General features: G+C 43.1%; 2 protein-coding genes across 2 annotated transcripts; both read left to right on the plus strand.

Annotated features, from left to right (window-relative positions):
• The first annotated feature begins 2,236 nt into the window (after nucleotides 1-2,236).
• xkrx (XK related X-linked) lies at nucleotides 2,237-10,668 on the plus strand. Its single transcript, XM_012819387.3, has 3 exons — nucleotides 2,237-3,377; nucleotides 7,909-8,171; nucleotides 8,821-10,668. The coding sequence occupies exons 1-3, from the start codon at nucleotides 3,016-3,018 to the stop codon at nucleotides 9,720-9,722; spliced, it is 1,527 nt and encodes a 508-aa protein (XP_012674841.1). The 5' UTR covers nucleotides 2,237-3,015; the 3' UTR covers nucleotides 9,723-10,668.
• A 248-nt stretch (nucleotides 10,669-10,916) lies between these two features.
• On the plus strand, nucleotides 10,917-17,154 carry nox1 (NADPH oxidase 1). The gene is made up of 13 exons (XM_031586881.2): nucleotides 10,917-11,144; nucleotides 11,300-11,395; nucleotides 11,482-11,592; nucleotides 11,783-11,867; nucleotides 12,476-12,621; nucleotides 12,861-13,042; nucleotides 13,668-13,794; nucleotides 13,989-14,081; nucleotides 14,372-14,613; nucleotides 14,909-15,071; nucleotides 15,294-15,440; nucleotides 16,162-16,286; nucleotides 16,419-17,154. The coding sequence occupies exons 1-13, from the start codon at nucleotides 11,100-11,102 to the stop codon at nucleotides 16,543-16,545; spliced, it is 1,689 nt and encodes a 562-aa protein (XP_031442741.1). The 5' UTR covers nucleotides 10,917-11,099; the 3' UTR covers nucleotides 16,546-17,154.

Below are 17,154 nucleotides of genomic sequence, written 5' to 3' on the forward strand. Positions count from 1 at the left end.
ATCAGAGGGCTATTTTATCGACTGACTACATCGGGCGGGTCTGTGAGCAGATTGGCCAGTCAGCTGAACACCACACACTCGGTCATACGGCGGGATCGATTAGTGGACACACACACACACACACACACACACACACACACACACACACTCACTCTACACGTGCGCAGGCCTGTCTGCTACTGCATTCTCACTGTGTCTGAAATTTCATTTCCCATAGACGACTGACTTTAGGCCAATCCTATTCCACTTGATTTTGTCAGTCTATTTTGTTATCTCAAATGTGTTCTTCTTCCTTTTTTTCTTCTTCTTCACATTCTGTATTAAATTAAGTTAAAAAATGAAGACCATATTAAGCATGCATGTATAAACTACATTGTACCTTCCTAACAAACCCCAGCAACATACTCTTGCTGGTCTTTGTGTGCAGCTAGCCTGTGTTTGCCTGTTTCTCCAGGGTGTGTTGTTACAGCATACTTTAACTAGATTAAGTCTTAGCCAGAGGGCTGAGTCCAAGCTCTCAGGTGGACACCTTAAGAGGGGCGGAACAGTCATCACTCAGAATGCCTGGTTGACACAAGTGTGAGGGAAGTGGAACTGCCGGAAGACAGGCAGTTTCAGTGTGAGCATGCACCCACCCAGGTCCTAACCGCCGTTGCGTACCCACCAGTACGGGATCTTCCAGTTCCCGTGCTGACATACTAGCTTACAAAAATAAATAAGCGCCACTTAGCCCAGCCCACCTGAGCTAATAACTCTGAATCCGTTCGTAAGAAACTGAGTGAGTGAGCTACACTCACTCACTCTAAACAGGGGTGACAGAGAGGGAAGAAAAGAGGAAACAATTTAATCATTTGTGGCTTCTCTTGGAAAATGTGTATTTTCCTGTCTGTCTTCTATTTTTCAGAGTATGAGGAGATATGAGGGACTTAAAGTAGCATGTACAGAAATACATGTTGTTAATACAAAAATAAAACCTGTATGTTTATGGATATGAACTTAACTTGTTTTGGATAACAACACCAAATATACTTAGTAGCAGTGCATATCATGATGACTGATTCATTGCCTTCCTTCTCTAAATAAATTAACTTTAGCTTATAACTATACCGGAACTGCTCATGCAAACACAGTAAAAGCTCTTATTTGTATTGAATTAGAATAACAACCACGCTACAAGAGGACTGAACAGGTGGCCTGCTTAGTCTTCATCCCGATACAGATTCTTCCTGTACCAGTCCATGTGTGCTTTGTCGCGGTTGTGCAAACACAAAACTCGATATCTTAAATCCATATAAAAAAAATCACGTTACTTTTACATTCTCTCTCTGGAGAATTTAGTTTAGCACGGCCAAATCTCCTCACTCCTCCAGAGGAAAGCAGAGTGTACGAGAGCTGAGGCGATTAAATGCTGAGAGCTACCAGTACAAATGTTTTGATGAAAGTCAACTGAGAAGGCCAGGAACTATCTGGCTGACTCACACGGCCCTGACATTGAAGCTGAGCCAAACTCTGTCAGACGACCTAAAAAGGAATCTGAGGATAGCATACCCCTCTTTGTGTACAGAGCCGACAACCTGTCTGACAACACAGACAGATAGGAAGTATGTGCTTGACCAATATTTCAGGTCACACTGAAATGTATTCAGTCATCCCTCTGTTTTCAGTTCAAATGATGCTGGTGTAAAGTATGCTGTCTCTGAACACACTAAACTAGCCATCTCTTTAGTGTGGAATGATAAATGCATTTAAATATTTGTAAAGGCGTTTGGGGGACAACGCCCATTTCTCCATAGTCCAGTGCCCCTTCTCATGAGACATGTTCGGCGCGGGGGGGGGGGGGGGGGGTTGGGGAGACAGATAAACCATCAAGGAATTTGTCAGAGTCTATGCCAAAGTAAATTGAGCCATGATAAAGAAATGTAGTTTCCAAAGTGCTTGAATAAGTTCTTGAAATAATGCCTAAATATGGAAATGTGATTTACTTTTCTTTGTCCTCTAATACTTCTTGTCAAAAAATTCTCTCAAACCACAGGAGGCATAGCTGGTTACAATTTGTAGCATTTTGAGAAGCATTCTAACTCTAACCCTAACTAGCAAAGAAGAAGACGATTTGTAACAGTTCTCATGGTTAGTTCTACATTTGTCCTAATTCCTCGCCGCAGGCAGCTTTAAACTGAAGTTTCACTGAACCCCCTCTCCTAAATATCTTGGCATAAAAATAGATGCATAGTGTGTGTTCTCTGACAGCTGTGCGGTGTAGCCACCGCGAGTTTAACTCACAGGGCGCTAGGACCCAATGGATACAGGACAAGAGCTCTTTTTGACTTGTCAGTGCATGCGGCGTGTGGAATCGGGACACACCTGATCTTTAAGTTTGCCTTTCATTTTGCACTTTGAAGAGTTTCTTCTTGGACTCACGGATACATTTGTGGATCTGAGATTCTTTGGCTCACAAGTGGTTTCGTTTTTAGTCATGACAGGCATGGAACGGACGGCTTGCGGTTGTAATCTTCCATTAGGCTACATGCGAACAAATTAACGCTGCAACTTTTCTGGCATTTTGTGAAAGACCGATGGTGCTTATGTAGGCTTCTTCATGATTCTGTTTACATGCATGATTAACCACAACCGATGCGGTAGGGAGTGCCTCCATTTGATCGTTCAGGTGACGTCATCTTAAAATAAGCGAATGAACAATGCCGTCTTTTCTTTTGACGCCACGTCAAATAATTGTCCCGGTGACAATGTGAGCTACTATGTATCAAGCAAACAGTTGCGCCACTGGATCGATCTGGATTTCTAATACTTCTCTTAGTTACTTGTTTAAAAAAAACACGGCCTGCAACAAACTTTCTCGGCACAGAGCCCGCATACGCTTCTCTGTGTATTCATTCAACCGATAAAGTGCAATCTTCTTGTGTGTTTTCTAAACATGACATCAAAACGATGAAACCTGTTGAATGAAGTCGTCGGTTTTTCGGTCAGTCAGCCACATTTTTGGAGTGCCGTACTGTAATGGAGAGGAGAGAAGAAGCCGAAAATGAAATCGTGGAGGTCCAGCCGCAGCAGCACCCCCATTCGGCCCCCAAGACCGAAAACGGGGACGTCGTCCTGGTTATCAATCACAGCCACGTCCACCCACCCCTCAGCGTGGTACTTGCCACTGTGCTTTACTTTGCCGAGGTAGTTTGTGCGTCTATACTTAGTAAACGGTACCATGACAGCGACGACACTATTTGGATGGGCTTGACCATCACCTTCATGCTGGTGCCGGCGGTGCTGATTCAGATGACGCTGACGTTCATTCACAGGGACTTGGACATGGACAGGCCTCTGGTGCTGTTTATGCACCTGCTGATGTTGGGACCACTGATAAGGTAATTCATGCTACAAGACAGAGGCGTTATAGTGAAGCCGCATATAACCTGTAAAACTGTAAAACATGCGTGGAGACGATAGACTTTCTATCCCAAGCACTTTACACCTACTGTGTATAAATACTACTGTAGTAATACTATTGTAATGTATATTTTGGTAACTTCAGGGCCCTTCATTTAATACTTTAATACTACATTTAGTTTGATACCCTCCATTGCAAGGCCTTGGCTATTAACATTTCCACAGCTACAACACTGTGGTATTTGTTGTGCTTGTAAAATGTGCTCAGGCCTGTTGTGTCTATATAGTGACTCATTTTTCAGGTGCTATTTTCAGGGTGGAGCCAAAAGTTGTTTAGACCGGTGCTTAAAGTAAGGTTTGTGAGTTAACAAGAAGTAATGAACAGTATCAATATGTAGCCAAACAGCTCCTGGCGCACTGAAACAGCTGCCCTTGGGTATTTTAAGAATAACAGAATTTGCATACAGTAACATCATCAATGAAGTGTGACTATCTCGTCTAAAGCAAAATTCCTTAGACTTACAAGTGAAGTCACTCAGGAGGAATGTATCAAGATTCCTTAAGAAGAAACGGACTGAAACTCCCCAACATAGAACCGACCCAGGCCTCTGCACTATGTAACGCCCTGCGGATATAAAGCGTTAGTTGCGGCATACAAATTTGGCAATAGGCTGTGAAGCCTGTTGGTAGTTCTCAGCTCCTCCCACAAAAGTCTTCAGTAGATATTTGAATATTTTGTGTGAACCCAGCTCTCGTTGCACGCTGTAATTGTTTCCACTTAGGGGACAGCTGGTTCTGACATGTCCTTTCCCCTCAGTTGGTTTCATCGAGGAGGCTTAGTTTGTAGAGTGCCCTCTGCGTCTGATCACAGCAGTAGAAATACAACCCATAACTTGAATCAGAGAACAGACAAGCCAATTCAGCTTGCTGTTTTCAGGAATGAATCCTACTGCAGTCACAGAATCAATAGTCGTTAATGTATATCTTATGTCCATGTTAAATTTGCTGGTGATGAGGGTCGATTATATCCATTAGCCTCTTTGTTTCAATATGCCTGGAACTGTTCGTAGTGATTTTTCCCATCCCATTTTTCCCAGACCATGTAGGAAGGCAGAATGTTGCCATTGCAGTTCATAATTCATTAGTAAATGATAAGTGTCTCCATTACTCTAAGAGGTCCACATGTCAAACCTTCATACAGTACACTGTGACTGTGAGTCTAATGTTTGATTAGATCTGCTGACCAGCCAGAGACAGCCATTAGAGGCCGGGTTTTAAGAGCATCCACTGCATTTTGCTTGCACAGAGAAAAATACATTTCAGGCCCACCCTTCCTTTCCTGGTTCAAGGAGCCACTGAACGTAGGGGTGAACAGGGAGTCACCATGGCGCTTAACAGATAGCTCTGTAATTATATCCACCCACCAGTCAGGAGGTCTGGATGGACGCCATTCTATCTACTTCTCCAAGAAAATCCCATATCATAACCCAGGCAGAACTTCCTGCTTCAGCTCTGGTGTCACTCTGCCATGAGGGGTTGGTGTGAAGCTGGTGCAACATATTAGCAATATAAGCTGACAGTTGAATGATAAACATGTCATGTTTTTTTTCTCTTCTTATCAAACAGAAGTTGCCCAAGTTATTGTCAAAATGGCAACTACAGTATGGTGTCTGTTTCTCCAATTGGCTATACTTACATTTTTGGAAAGACAATGACACTGTTGTTTCTGTGTGATTTCTTTCCTGCTATGATATTGTAACACCAGTCCAGTCCATTTTGTGTAGATACGTTTCCGTGTAGTTTTCATGGCATGAGAGCCAGGCTTGGAAGGGCACTCAGGCCTACCATAACTGTCTTCACAACAGACTTAGTAGCCATAATCCTCCCCTCCTTAAACAAAACATTAGCTCAGAGACTTGTTGCCTTGTCCTCAACTACAACTCCATGCCACAGAGTTGCCTTTGTTGCTGCTTGTTCCCGCCCGTTACCTGGGTAACACCAAGGCCAGATGTTTCACAAGTGACTGAGTATGCTTGTTTAGTACTGTACACATGTCATTTCATTGGTTAAGGGTTGAGCATTTAGATTGTGTGAATGAACTTTAAGATGAAATGAGAATCTCAACACAAGCGCAAACATGGCAACAGGTCAGATTGAAACACCATCCTTTTTAGGCCTTATCTCACATTCCATGGCTGTGAAATTTGCATGTGTCTTGTATTTCAACATCCGGCAGAGCTTGATGTAATGGTCATTATAGAACAATCTGTAATGAATATGCTGTTGTTGGAGTTAGTATTATGGACCGGACACTTGCTCTGCCCTTCTGTGTGTCCCTTCACTGTTAAACAGTTGAAAATAAGATTATTTGGCTAATGTTGTTAGTATTCATTACAAGTTTACAGGTAATATTTGTTGATTGCAAATACAAAGTTCTCCACTATCTACTGCCAAATCCCAGCCCATGACCGAAATGTTTCCACATCATGGCGAACTACATGTCTCTCTTAGTGTGTAAGGTAAATGTCACTTGGACAAGCCAACATGCCTGGATTTTGACTTTATGTAAGTTAAATAGATCAGTTGCTGGAACTCTTCAGGGAAATGGAGTGTATCCTGTTTGTGGTTAGTGTGCAGGCCTGTGTCTGGCGCATAGGATTAATGTGTTTTCAGCGTGTTCTGGCAGGAACCATAATTAACCCCTGCTCTCTGAGTCCTCCCTTCCCTATGGCCTGAGTGCTTTTAAACATTCACTGACATGGACTTAAATACTGGATTGAGTTCAGGTATTTCATCTTAAAAGTCACATATGTTTACCATTCCTGAGAGATAGAACACTGGTTAAGTTTTTGCCCCAATTATTAACACCAGGAGCAGAAACCTTGTGGTATCTACCAGTTCAGTTGAATATCTCATTGAAGTAAAGAATGCTGAAAAATATTTCATACTTCCCTTTTTTTAATTTGAGAGATCATGTGAGTGATTAACATATTATGGTGACTTTTGTCATCCTGATGTTTACAGAGAATGCTGACCGGTAGCTTTTTTGTTTCATTGCAATATCAGCATGGCATGTTGCAGAAAGCCATTGCACCACACATAGCTATAGCCTTCACGAACTTCAGGGTTTTGGCAACAGTCTTATTTATGGGATGATCGTTCGTCTCATTTCCTTTCGGGGGCAGCTCAAACAATGCATACAAGTTCTTTCACACATCAAAAGACAAAAAGAAAGTGTTTGAATGTCTTTCCCTTTTGCGTGAAATCATCCTTCTGCTCCTCTTCTTCCCCATCCGCCTGCCCTCGCCTCGAATATACATGAGCAAAATATTTATAGCAGACGATCGATTTGCTGTTTGCTTCTATGTAGTAACCCAGGTTATTCCACTGGCTTCTCTGTACATAAGAATTGCCTGCTATAAATATATTTTTTTTTTCTGTACAGAGCATTCAGCATTTACCGAATATACATGTTGGTCTGTGATGTCTGTATGGGAAAAAAAACGGTGCTGTAAAGTGTGGTTAATGTATCACTCCAGTTGTGATTAGCCACTTCTGTCTCAGCAGTTCTGTCTAACTATAAAACCCAAGATTTCCGTGATCTGTTCACACAAAGTGATAAGTATCTTCTGAAGAAGGAACCATATGTCAGGGGCGTATGTGTGCGTGTGCGTGTGCATGTCTACACAGCTGTGAAAAACTGTGTCCCATGACGTTCTTTGCTGACTTCAGTGAAAGCATTTTTGCTAATGCCTGTGTGTTCAGCAGAGATTTGCTCTGGCAGCAGATCCATGGACTCTCTTTCCTTGTTTCAGTTGCATTATATACTGTATTGAGGTATTCATGCTGATACTGACTTGTTTAAGTCCTCACTGTCCTTGTCATTTCCCATTTGCTGTAGACATAGTGAAAGTGCAAGGTACCAACATCCCCACACAGTTCCTCCATCTGGAAGAACAGGAAGCCTAATTGACAGGGAGGAGGCCTGGTTGCCACTTTCAGTTAATCAAATTACCTCTGCTCGGAAGAGACAGTGGTGGATATCTTCAGAACAGAGCAAATGACTTCAGGATAATGCTCATAAATTATGCATTTATGTCAGCGTAATATTGTTATTGGTAGTTGTGTGGATGAGCTTATTACAAAGCTGACATGTACTGTCAGCTCGCACTACCTCTTCTTAAGAGAGGGAGAGAGAGGTTGAACACACCCTTGACTCATGTTTCAGCATGGGTAAAAGGAGGAGCTTGAGAAATGCTGGCGTTTGTTGTGTGTAGATGCCCTCTTGTGGATTAAAATGAAACCACTCATGCTTTGGTGAGTGACTTTGATTTGACTGTGATTTTTGAAATCCCATAAAAGATAGACTGTCTATAGTACTAGTGAAGGCATCAAAGGCTAAATCCAATGTGCATAGAACATGAAAGGTCTATTGAGCAGTGCAAACAATGAGGTCCTCACCACAACCATCCTCTGACGTCATTCCCTTTTGTCACTCGTGCCGAGCAGGTGCATCGAGGCGCTGGTGACGTACTTCCGGGCGGGGAAGCAGGAGGAGCCGTACGTGACCATCAGCCGCAAGATGAAGCTGAAGAAGGACAAGGGCCTGCCCATGGAGTGGGAGATCGGCCACTCGGAGCGCAAGCTGGCTGTCCACCGCAACGCCTTCAAGCGCACGGCCATCATCCAGGCCTTCCTGGGCTCCACGCCACAGCTCACCCTGCAGCTGTACGCCGCCATCCAGGAGAAATACATCTTCCCCCATTCCAGATGTATGTATCTATACATTAATGCTCTTGCTGTGATTTAGTACAGGAGGGTGAATTGGGAAGGGACTTTTACTTAGCTGTGTTTATATACATAGTTGGGTTCCCTGGTCCTCACCAAAATAGAAAATGCAATTTGGGTTTAGGCATACTGACATATTAGAAATAGGAGCAGTTGCAGTTGTAGTTTTTTTAAACTTGTGTCTATTGTCTCTGAGTCTCTCGTGAGTTATCAAGGTGTCTTTTCAACTTTTGTATCTTTGTTTTTCATATGTACTGTACCCACAAAACCATACGATGCTGTTCTGTATTGTGACCTCACTTTAGCACAAGCAAAACAAGACTGACCTTTTCAGCTTTGGATCTTGTTATGCACAAAGGGCTCAGTTGGACATGCTAAAATGAAACCAAAAGATATTGCACCAGGATTTGGTTCAGTCTAACCTAACTTGATGTATGTGAGCACAAACACAGTCTGCTAGTGCCAGTCTATTTCCAAAACATTACTCTTAGAACTCTGGATGAATTTAACTTTGTACTAGTGATTGTGCTGCATTATCGGACCTGTTTAATAGGTCTCCAATCCCCACTTCCTGGTTGTGAGGTTTCCCCTTGCCATTTAACCAACCCCACTCTCTTCTCTTCCCATGCCCAGTGGCGCTGATGATCATCACGCTCATCTCCATCACCTACGGTGCCCTGGTGTGCAGCGTGCTAGCCATCAACATCAAGTACGACGAATACAAGGTGCACGTGCGGCCCGTGGCCTACCTGGTCATGATTCTGTGGCGTGGGCTGGAGATCGCCACGCGGGTTGTCTCTCTGGTGCTCTTCAGCACGGCGCTCAACCACTGGATCATCCCCGTTGGCCTGGCCAACCTGCTCTTCTTCTTCTTCCTGCCCTGGGTGGAGTTCTGGGCGCGCAAGGGCTCACTGCCCGAGAACGTGGAGAAGAACATGAGCAAGCTGGGCACTGTGGTGGTGCTGAGCATGGTGACGCTGCTGTACGCGTGCATCAACGTCTTCTGCTGGTCGGCCGTGCAGCTCAACCTGGCCGACCACGACCTGATCGAGAAGCGGCCGCGGTGGAACCGCGTGGCGCTCTACTACTCGGCACGCTTCGCCGAGAACGTGCTGCTGACCGTGCTCTGGTACCTGTTCAAGTCGGACTTCTACGAGTATGTGTGCGCGCCGCTGCTGGTGGTGCAGCTGGTGGTGTGCTACGGCCTGGCCGTCTTCTTCATGCTCCTCTTTTACCAGTTCTGCCACCCGTGCCGCCGTATCTTCCACCGCAATGTGGAGGACTACTTGCGCTGCATCTGCTGCCACCGCCAACCCAAGACGGAGGACAAAGCAGAAGAGCAGGACAAAGCAGAACAGCAGGAACCCTTACCAGAATCTTCTCAGGAACATCCGCCAGAGTTGGCGGTACTGCTGTCACCAGATGAGGCACCCGCACCTAACTCCCACACTGATCAGCAGGGGGAACGTGAAACAGACATAGTCGATGACCATTTAGACACAGCTGATCATAACTCTGTGGTGGTATGCTCTTGAATGAGGCCAGGGGCTTCTTGCAGCCTGAAACCGTGTGAGGCCACAACAGAGAGCCTTGTATACTAAGAACAATCACCACTGACGCCGAGAGCATTTGGTGGTGATGGTACAGTGCTGCCACCTGCTGGAGTCTTAGAAGGATAGCAGGGGATGACCTCGGGATGTGAGAGCAGGGGATGAAGCCACACTATGGAATTATCTTTCTGTTGGTTGATGTTATGTTAGTACACTTTACTGAGGTGATCTGTTTTTAAATGTTTAACATAGCTTGCTTCTAGTCCAGTAACGGACCACAGGAAATCCAGGAATGTTTCAGAACTGAAGATGCACAAAGGTGCCTTTCACGAAGGGTGCTTGGTGTCAGGCTCTCCAGTCCAGGTGTGTGGGAACAGAGCCAAGTCTGGACTGTTCTGGAGGGAATAACCTGATAATCTGGGGCATCCCCCTTGAACTACTCCTGCCCACACTAATACAAGAAGACAAGCCAAATCCTCAGAGGAAGGCCTCTGCACTCTATCTTTGAAAGCACTTTGAAGTTGAGATTTAACATGCCATTGGAGAGGTGCTACAAAAAGACTGTATCCTCAGTTCAACACTGTCAGTTTGAAGTTTGTTGTGTGCCTAAGACTAAATTTGAGAGGGGAAAAAAGCATATTTCAAACGCATGTGCTCCACATTTGGTAGCAATTGATATTATGTAATCAGTGGTCTGAACCTGTCTAAATATGCAACTGTTGTGATTTTTTTTAATAAATATATGTATAAAGGCTATATTTGTGACAATAACATTGTGTTGCTGTTGATCCAAGTGATTGGTATTTTATGTAAATATTTGTAATGATTCAGACTGAGTTGATTTTTATTTTGAAAGTGCCTTGAAACTTTATTAACATGTGTCTTTATGAATGAATGAAAATAAACAGATAAATAAACAATCAAAATAAAACTGATGCATTGTGCATTACTTATGTTACAAGTATGAGTGATACCAATTTGTAACACCTTGATTTCAAATAAAAGTTTTCTCATAATTATGATGTGATGAGTGGCGCACTTTAGCGAACCAAGAGGGAAATGATTGTAAAGGCATGTTTGACTACGTGAGGGTGGACAGGGAAAAAAGATTACTTAAATGCACAAAGATAACTTCTGTTGTCCATCGTGCCAAAGATGTGAGAAGAAAGTCACATTGGCATTACACAAAGGATCTACTTCCTGCATTTCGCAACGGCATTTTTAACTCTTTCCTCGTTCGTTTCCAATCAATCTCAGGGAATGACTTGAAAGGTGGAGTCGAGACAGGGCGGCGACAGGTAGCATATAAAAGACTCGCGTAAGGATGCGATTCACCTGTAAGCACTGATCTGGGGAGCGAAAATGGGAAACTGGATTATTAATCACGGACTGACCGCCTTGATATTGGTAAACACATTATCTGTCTATGTTTTGTCATTATCCCCGTGACAGGTTCAATTTATAAACCTTTAAACTTTCTTGTAAGGAAAGGAGTTGTTCAGATCGTGATTGAAAAACATGAGTATGTCCCGTGGACCTAATTCTCTTGGTATTGTATGCAGGTGGTCTGGATGGGCATCAACATATTTCTGTTCGTCTACTTTTATTTCTTTTATGATCTGGGAGATCAGTTTATCTACACACGACATGTTTTGGGGGTAAGTTGCATTAATCATTAATATTGTGAGCTTCAAAATAAAATGCAATTTCCAGTCTTTTACCAAACAAATTGTTTTAATTGCAGTCTGCGCTGGCCTGGGCTCGTGCTCCCGCTGCTGTGCTCAATTTCAACTGCCTGCTTATCCTACTGCCCGTGTGTCGCAACCTGCTCTCTCTCATACGAGGATCTTTCATAGTGTGTGTGTGTGTGTGTGTGTGTGTGTGTGTGTGTGTGTGTGTGTGTGTGTGTGTGTGTGTGTGTGTGTGTGTGTGTGTGTGTGTGTGTGTGTGTGTGTGTGTTTTGACACCGGGGTGTGGGTTTTCGTGTGAAAGGAACATGTCTGGAAAAAATTATGTCACCTTTCCTTCTCTTGCTTACGTCTTAGTGCTGTGGGCGAACCATGAGGAAACAGCTAGACAAAAATATCAGTTTCCACAAACTTGTGGCTTACATGATTGGTTTAATGACAGGTAAATATTTGTATTCATTCTAAATTTTCTATTAAAAGTAATTTTCTATCTTAAAATGTTTTCCGGTAAAAGAAATTGTGACAGATTTTATTTTAACACATGAATGCTTTTATGTCTTCAAACTCTTAATTCCTTTTCTCCTTGTGATGGTTAAACTGCAAGAGGTCAAAGGATTACCAAACCCTAAAGAGACCCAAGCGTAGCCAAATATTGACCAAAGGTGCATAAGCAACAAGGCTTGTATTATTTAATGAATGTTAGGCCTTTTTCAGGCATGTTTTAGCAGAGGATGAAAGGCTCAAAACAGTTCTTAAGAACTTCTTCCTTGTATTGGATCAGGATTTTAAATTGACTTTCAGCTTTTATGCTTGGTGCTCCTGAGTAGTCAACAAACATCACTCTCTGAATGCTCCATTCAGTCTCTAATCTATAAGTTAGTGTTAGGGTAGCATTGTAGCACCTCTGTAGCATTAGGTAACAATGAGACTAAAGGTCATTCAGGTAAATGCCCTTCCATATGATTCAACTATTATACATTGTTGAAAAAGAAGTTTCATCCAGCAACGAAACTTGATCACACCCTCTACTTCCTTATATTTTGTCTTTAGCGGTCCACACAATAGCTCATTTGCTGAATGTGGAGTGGTACAACAACAGCATCCGGGGGGAGTATGATGCCCTGAACAATGCGCTGTCCGCTCTGGAGGATGGAGAGAACACCACCTACCTGAATCCCATTCGATCAAACAGCACTGTAAGATTGGAAAAGTGAAGGGGGTTTTATGCGTAAATGTCTTTGGCAGTTGTGCTGATTTAACTTGGATGAACCTGTTGCTCTGAGGCAGACAAGAGTATTTTTGAGTAAATGAGCTAGAACATTTTCAAAATTAACCCTGAACTAGGTGAAATCTTATAAAGTTGTCATGTATACCAATCCGAGGCTCTTTCTTGGATTGCCCTGTACATGTGCTTTGCTCTGGTCTCCCTCCACAGACTCCGACCCACTTTGTGTTTACCACCTTGGCTGGGATCACAGGGGTCATCATCACCCTCGCACTCATCCTCATCATCACCTCCTCCATGGAGGTCATCCGCCGCAGCTACTTTGAGGTCTTCTGGTACACGCACCACCTCTTCGTGGTGTTCTTCATTGGGCTGGTCATCCATGGTGCAGGGTAAGGGTTAATTGTGTTTGCTAACATGGTAGTTAGAGGAGGGTGAAAGCATCTTGAGATTCCCAGACACAGCAAAAACATATTTTTTACAGTTCTCCAAAACTAAGGGTGCAATATCAAAACAGAAATAGTTACATTGTGTGACACAACTCCCGGAGTCATAGAGTTTTCCCCTAGTCATGGTCAAGGTCAACTGAGTACAATTTTCCAAGTTTTCTCCTTCCAAAGTAAAACTATAGTATACCTCATTTCATGTGATAAAACTGGTTTGACTATGACTATGAGAATTAGTTCATTAGTGAATTTGGGGCAAGTTGTCACAGTGACCAGGGGTCAAGTTGTCACATCTGTTGTGTTGACTATTCAAAGCCCTGGCAGGTTTCCTCCCATGATTTGGAGATATAACTGGTAGCGTGCATCACTATGTCAGTGGACATACTTTGGTTTATTGGAGAGTAGTGCAGCACTCAAGACTTAGGTCTTTCATTTGGTACAATGTTTTCACCATGATGACGTGGTGTTTGCTGTGCCTGAGAAAAACTGAAAGTGTAACATGCCCTCCTAATCTAGAAATCTTCACAAAGCCGGGCTACCTTGTTAATAATCCCTGTGCGTCCTCTTCCAGGCGGATTGTGCGGAGTCAAACCACTACAAATCCTCCACATAACACATCGTTTTGTTTTGATCAACCTGACCAATGGGGCAAAATCTCAGAGTGCCCGGTGCCTCAGTTTGCTGGAGGATTCCCAGGGGTGAGGCCAAAGAGAGTCCAGCTCGGGCCTCATGTATACACACACACACACACATACACACAGGCAATTTGCTTAAACATGGGATAGTAGATCGTACATATGCTTAGTAAGGTACATGACCAAAGGAGCATCCATTAATTGAGTAATTCTGCCCTACCTTCTGTTTTAATACCGTTTTAACTTGTCTCACACAGACATGGATGTGGGTGATTGCGCCAATGTTCATTTACCTGTGCGAACGTTTGCTACGCTTTATTCGCTACGTACAGAAAGTCACATACAGAAAGGTGAGTGTGTCCTGTGGTAAGACTCTTCATCTAGCATTAAAAAGAAACATTTACACGTTTAGTAAACTCCTTTATCCAAAGCACTTAAAGTACAGGTAAGGTAAGAATGTGTCCTTGTTGTGAATCAACCCAATGACCTTGGTGTTTTGTACACCTTTCTGTAACCAGCTGAGTTATATAAACATTCACGTAATGGTGAATATTTGGGTCATGAGTATGTTAGTGTGCATGCCATAGCGTGTGCCATATCCTGTGCATATTATCAATGTGCTGCCTGGTCACCACCTCAGATCGTGATCCGGCCTTCCAAAGTACTGGAGCTGCAGCTGGTGAAGAGCGGTTTCAAGATGGATGTCGGCCAGTATGTCTTCCTCAACTGCCCGGCCATCTCGGCGCTGGAGTGGCACCCCTTCACCATGACCTCTGCCCCAGAGGAGGACTTCTTCAGCGTGCACATCCGCTCCGCCGGGGACTGGACAGAGAAACTCATCAGCATAATGGAGCAGTTGCCTGAAGGCGCAGAGGGACCCAAGTGAGTGTTAGGCAACTTCTGCCTATATGATTCCATATGATAAGGAATCTATATGATCATGTTTATGTGCAATAATATTGTGTCCCAAAAAACTAAAAGAAGTACATCATATTACATGTAGACTTCAGTACTTATGAACGCCACGATTTTTCCATAGCAAGACATAAAATGAATGCATTTGGTGAATTACCAATTTTCAGGTTTCATGTTGTGGTCAATAAATATGAAACTAAAGAAATAATACAATAAGCATGACAGAAGGCTATGACTCAAACATGTACCATCTCCCTCACAGAATGGGTGTGGATGGCCCATTCGGCACAGCCAGCGAGGATGTTTTTGACTACGAGGTCAGCATGCTAGTAGGGGCTGGGATTGGCGTGACTCCTTTTGCCTCCATCTTGAAATCCATCTGGTACAAGTTTAAAGAATCCAACCCCAAGCTGCACACCAGGAAGGTATGTGATTTTTAACTAGGTGTCTGTCATTAAGGTCAAGCGAGGTTGCTCACAAACATGTTGTCCAACTGGTCTCTGTGCCAGATACCAGATTGAGACAAGGTCTTTCTGTTCCGTCTCCATTCTGTTAATGTGTCAGGATTCTTTGATGCTCTGCACACAGTGGCTCTGTGACATGTTATGTTCACAAAAGACATTTTGGTATCTTTTTCCTGGTTGCAGATTTACTTCTACTGGTTGTGCAGGGAGACGCATGCCTTCGAGTGGTTTGCTGATCTTCTTCAGGTGCTGGAGGCGGAGATGGAGGAGAGAGGCATGGGGAACTTCCTCACTTACAAGCTCTACCTCACAGGCTGGGACAAAAGCCACGTAAGGTTACATAAGCTGCTGTTAGGGTTACACATATGTGCGTATTGTGAGACATCAGCACTCTAAACTTCCTGCTCCAGATGCGAACAGGAAATAAATGGAAACTTATTAACAATATGTGGTTTAGGGGAAAGTGGGGTAAGTTGAGGTGTTTTAGGCCAAACACACAACAAACACCAAAATGTCACAATGTTCAGAGTATCTGTATAATTGCAAAAGTTGTAGCCAATGACAAACACACTAACGTGTCACATGTACAGAAAATGCTATTCAAAATGGCAAAGAGAGAGTGATGCTTCTGTCATCCACAAGAAGGTAAACTAAAACTAGGGCTACAAACACATGACTATGGAGCCTCTATCTGTTTTTCTAATGTCATTACATGTCATGACCGCGGTTATGCTGCATCTAAAATATGGAATTTAATGTCGGTTCTTTCTTCCACGGCAAGAATAAAATGGAGAATCCAAACTAACTTTAGGGTCACATGAAAAAAATGTGTATGTTTGCCCAGATACAGGTGGTGGTTTAACTTATCCACTGTCCCATCTTATCCCACTCTTCCCTACACAATTGTCTTATAGTCTTAATAATAGTGGTTTGGCAAGTATCAAAAGCCAGCAGTTATGTAATACATACTAAACTAAACCTTCTAATATGTACGAAACCTAAAATTGATTCATGAGTTTCACACCTGTGCTTCATTGAAACATATTTGTAGGCAACTCATGCAATGGTCCATTTTGATGAGGAAACGGATATCGTCACTGGACTGAAACAGAAATGCCACTATGGCCGACCAAACTGGGACATAGAATTTGAGCAAGTTCGCAAAGAGAACCCCAGGTAGGTTTTCCCAAGTTGACACATTACTGGTGTACTTCACCAGAGAAAAAGACACACTAAGATATATAGTTTGTATATTGTATCGTATTTTATGTACCTTAATGTTATTTCATGCATCCCTTCCACCTGCAGCTCAGTGGTTGGTACTTTCTTATGCGGTCCTGCCGTCTTGGGCAAGACTCTGGAGAAGAAATGCGTCAAGTACTCCGATGTAGACCCACGGAAAACAAAATTCTACTTCAACAAGGAGAACTTCTGAGTGGCCATGCGCTGGCGACATTTTGAAAAGGAGGATGTTGTTGCTGATGGATGATGACGGCCCTGCAGTTCAACCCAATGCTGCCTGAATGTCTATGAGAATGTGAGAATAAATGGCTGCTGCCAGATAGACTGCCTGTCCACAAGAACAATATATCCACCTGACTGTGTTTAAACTGTGTGCTGTGCACATGAAGACACTCAATTTTGTTTCTGTTAGAGCTAAGACTTCTCGCTAAATATCCTAAGTGTAAATATTTTTTTATGCAAGACTCATCACCTAAGCACCACAACATTTGACATGCAATACCAAACCGCTTCCAGGTACAACCTGTGTCAAGTGTAATACATGAGAAATTATTCATTTTTAACAGGTTCCTCTGTTAGTTGCCCAGATGTATTCAGGAACAGTGATGCTTTAATTCCTAAGACGGAAATGGAAACTGTACACCCTTATCATTCGGTCATGGGAATTTCCTCTTTGTAGATGTCTATCAGACTGTTGTTTAATGCTTTATCTTATGATACTCACACTCCTCACATCATTATCAGACAGACATTTTTCATGTAATTTCTTGGGTCAAAATACAGAATATAACAAAGACAATGA

This window comes from Clupea harengus, chromosome 20 (assembly GCF_900700415.2).
Source record: "Clupea harengus chromosome 20, Ch_v2.0.2, whole genome shotgun sequence".
Lineage (NCBI taxonomy): Eukaryota > Metazoa > Chordata > Actinopteri > Clupeiformes > Clupeidae > Clupea > Clupea harengus.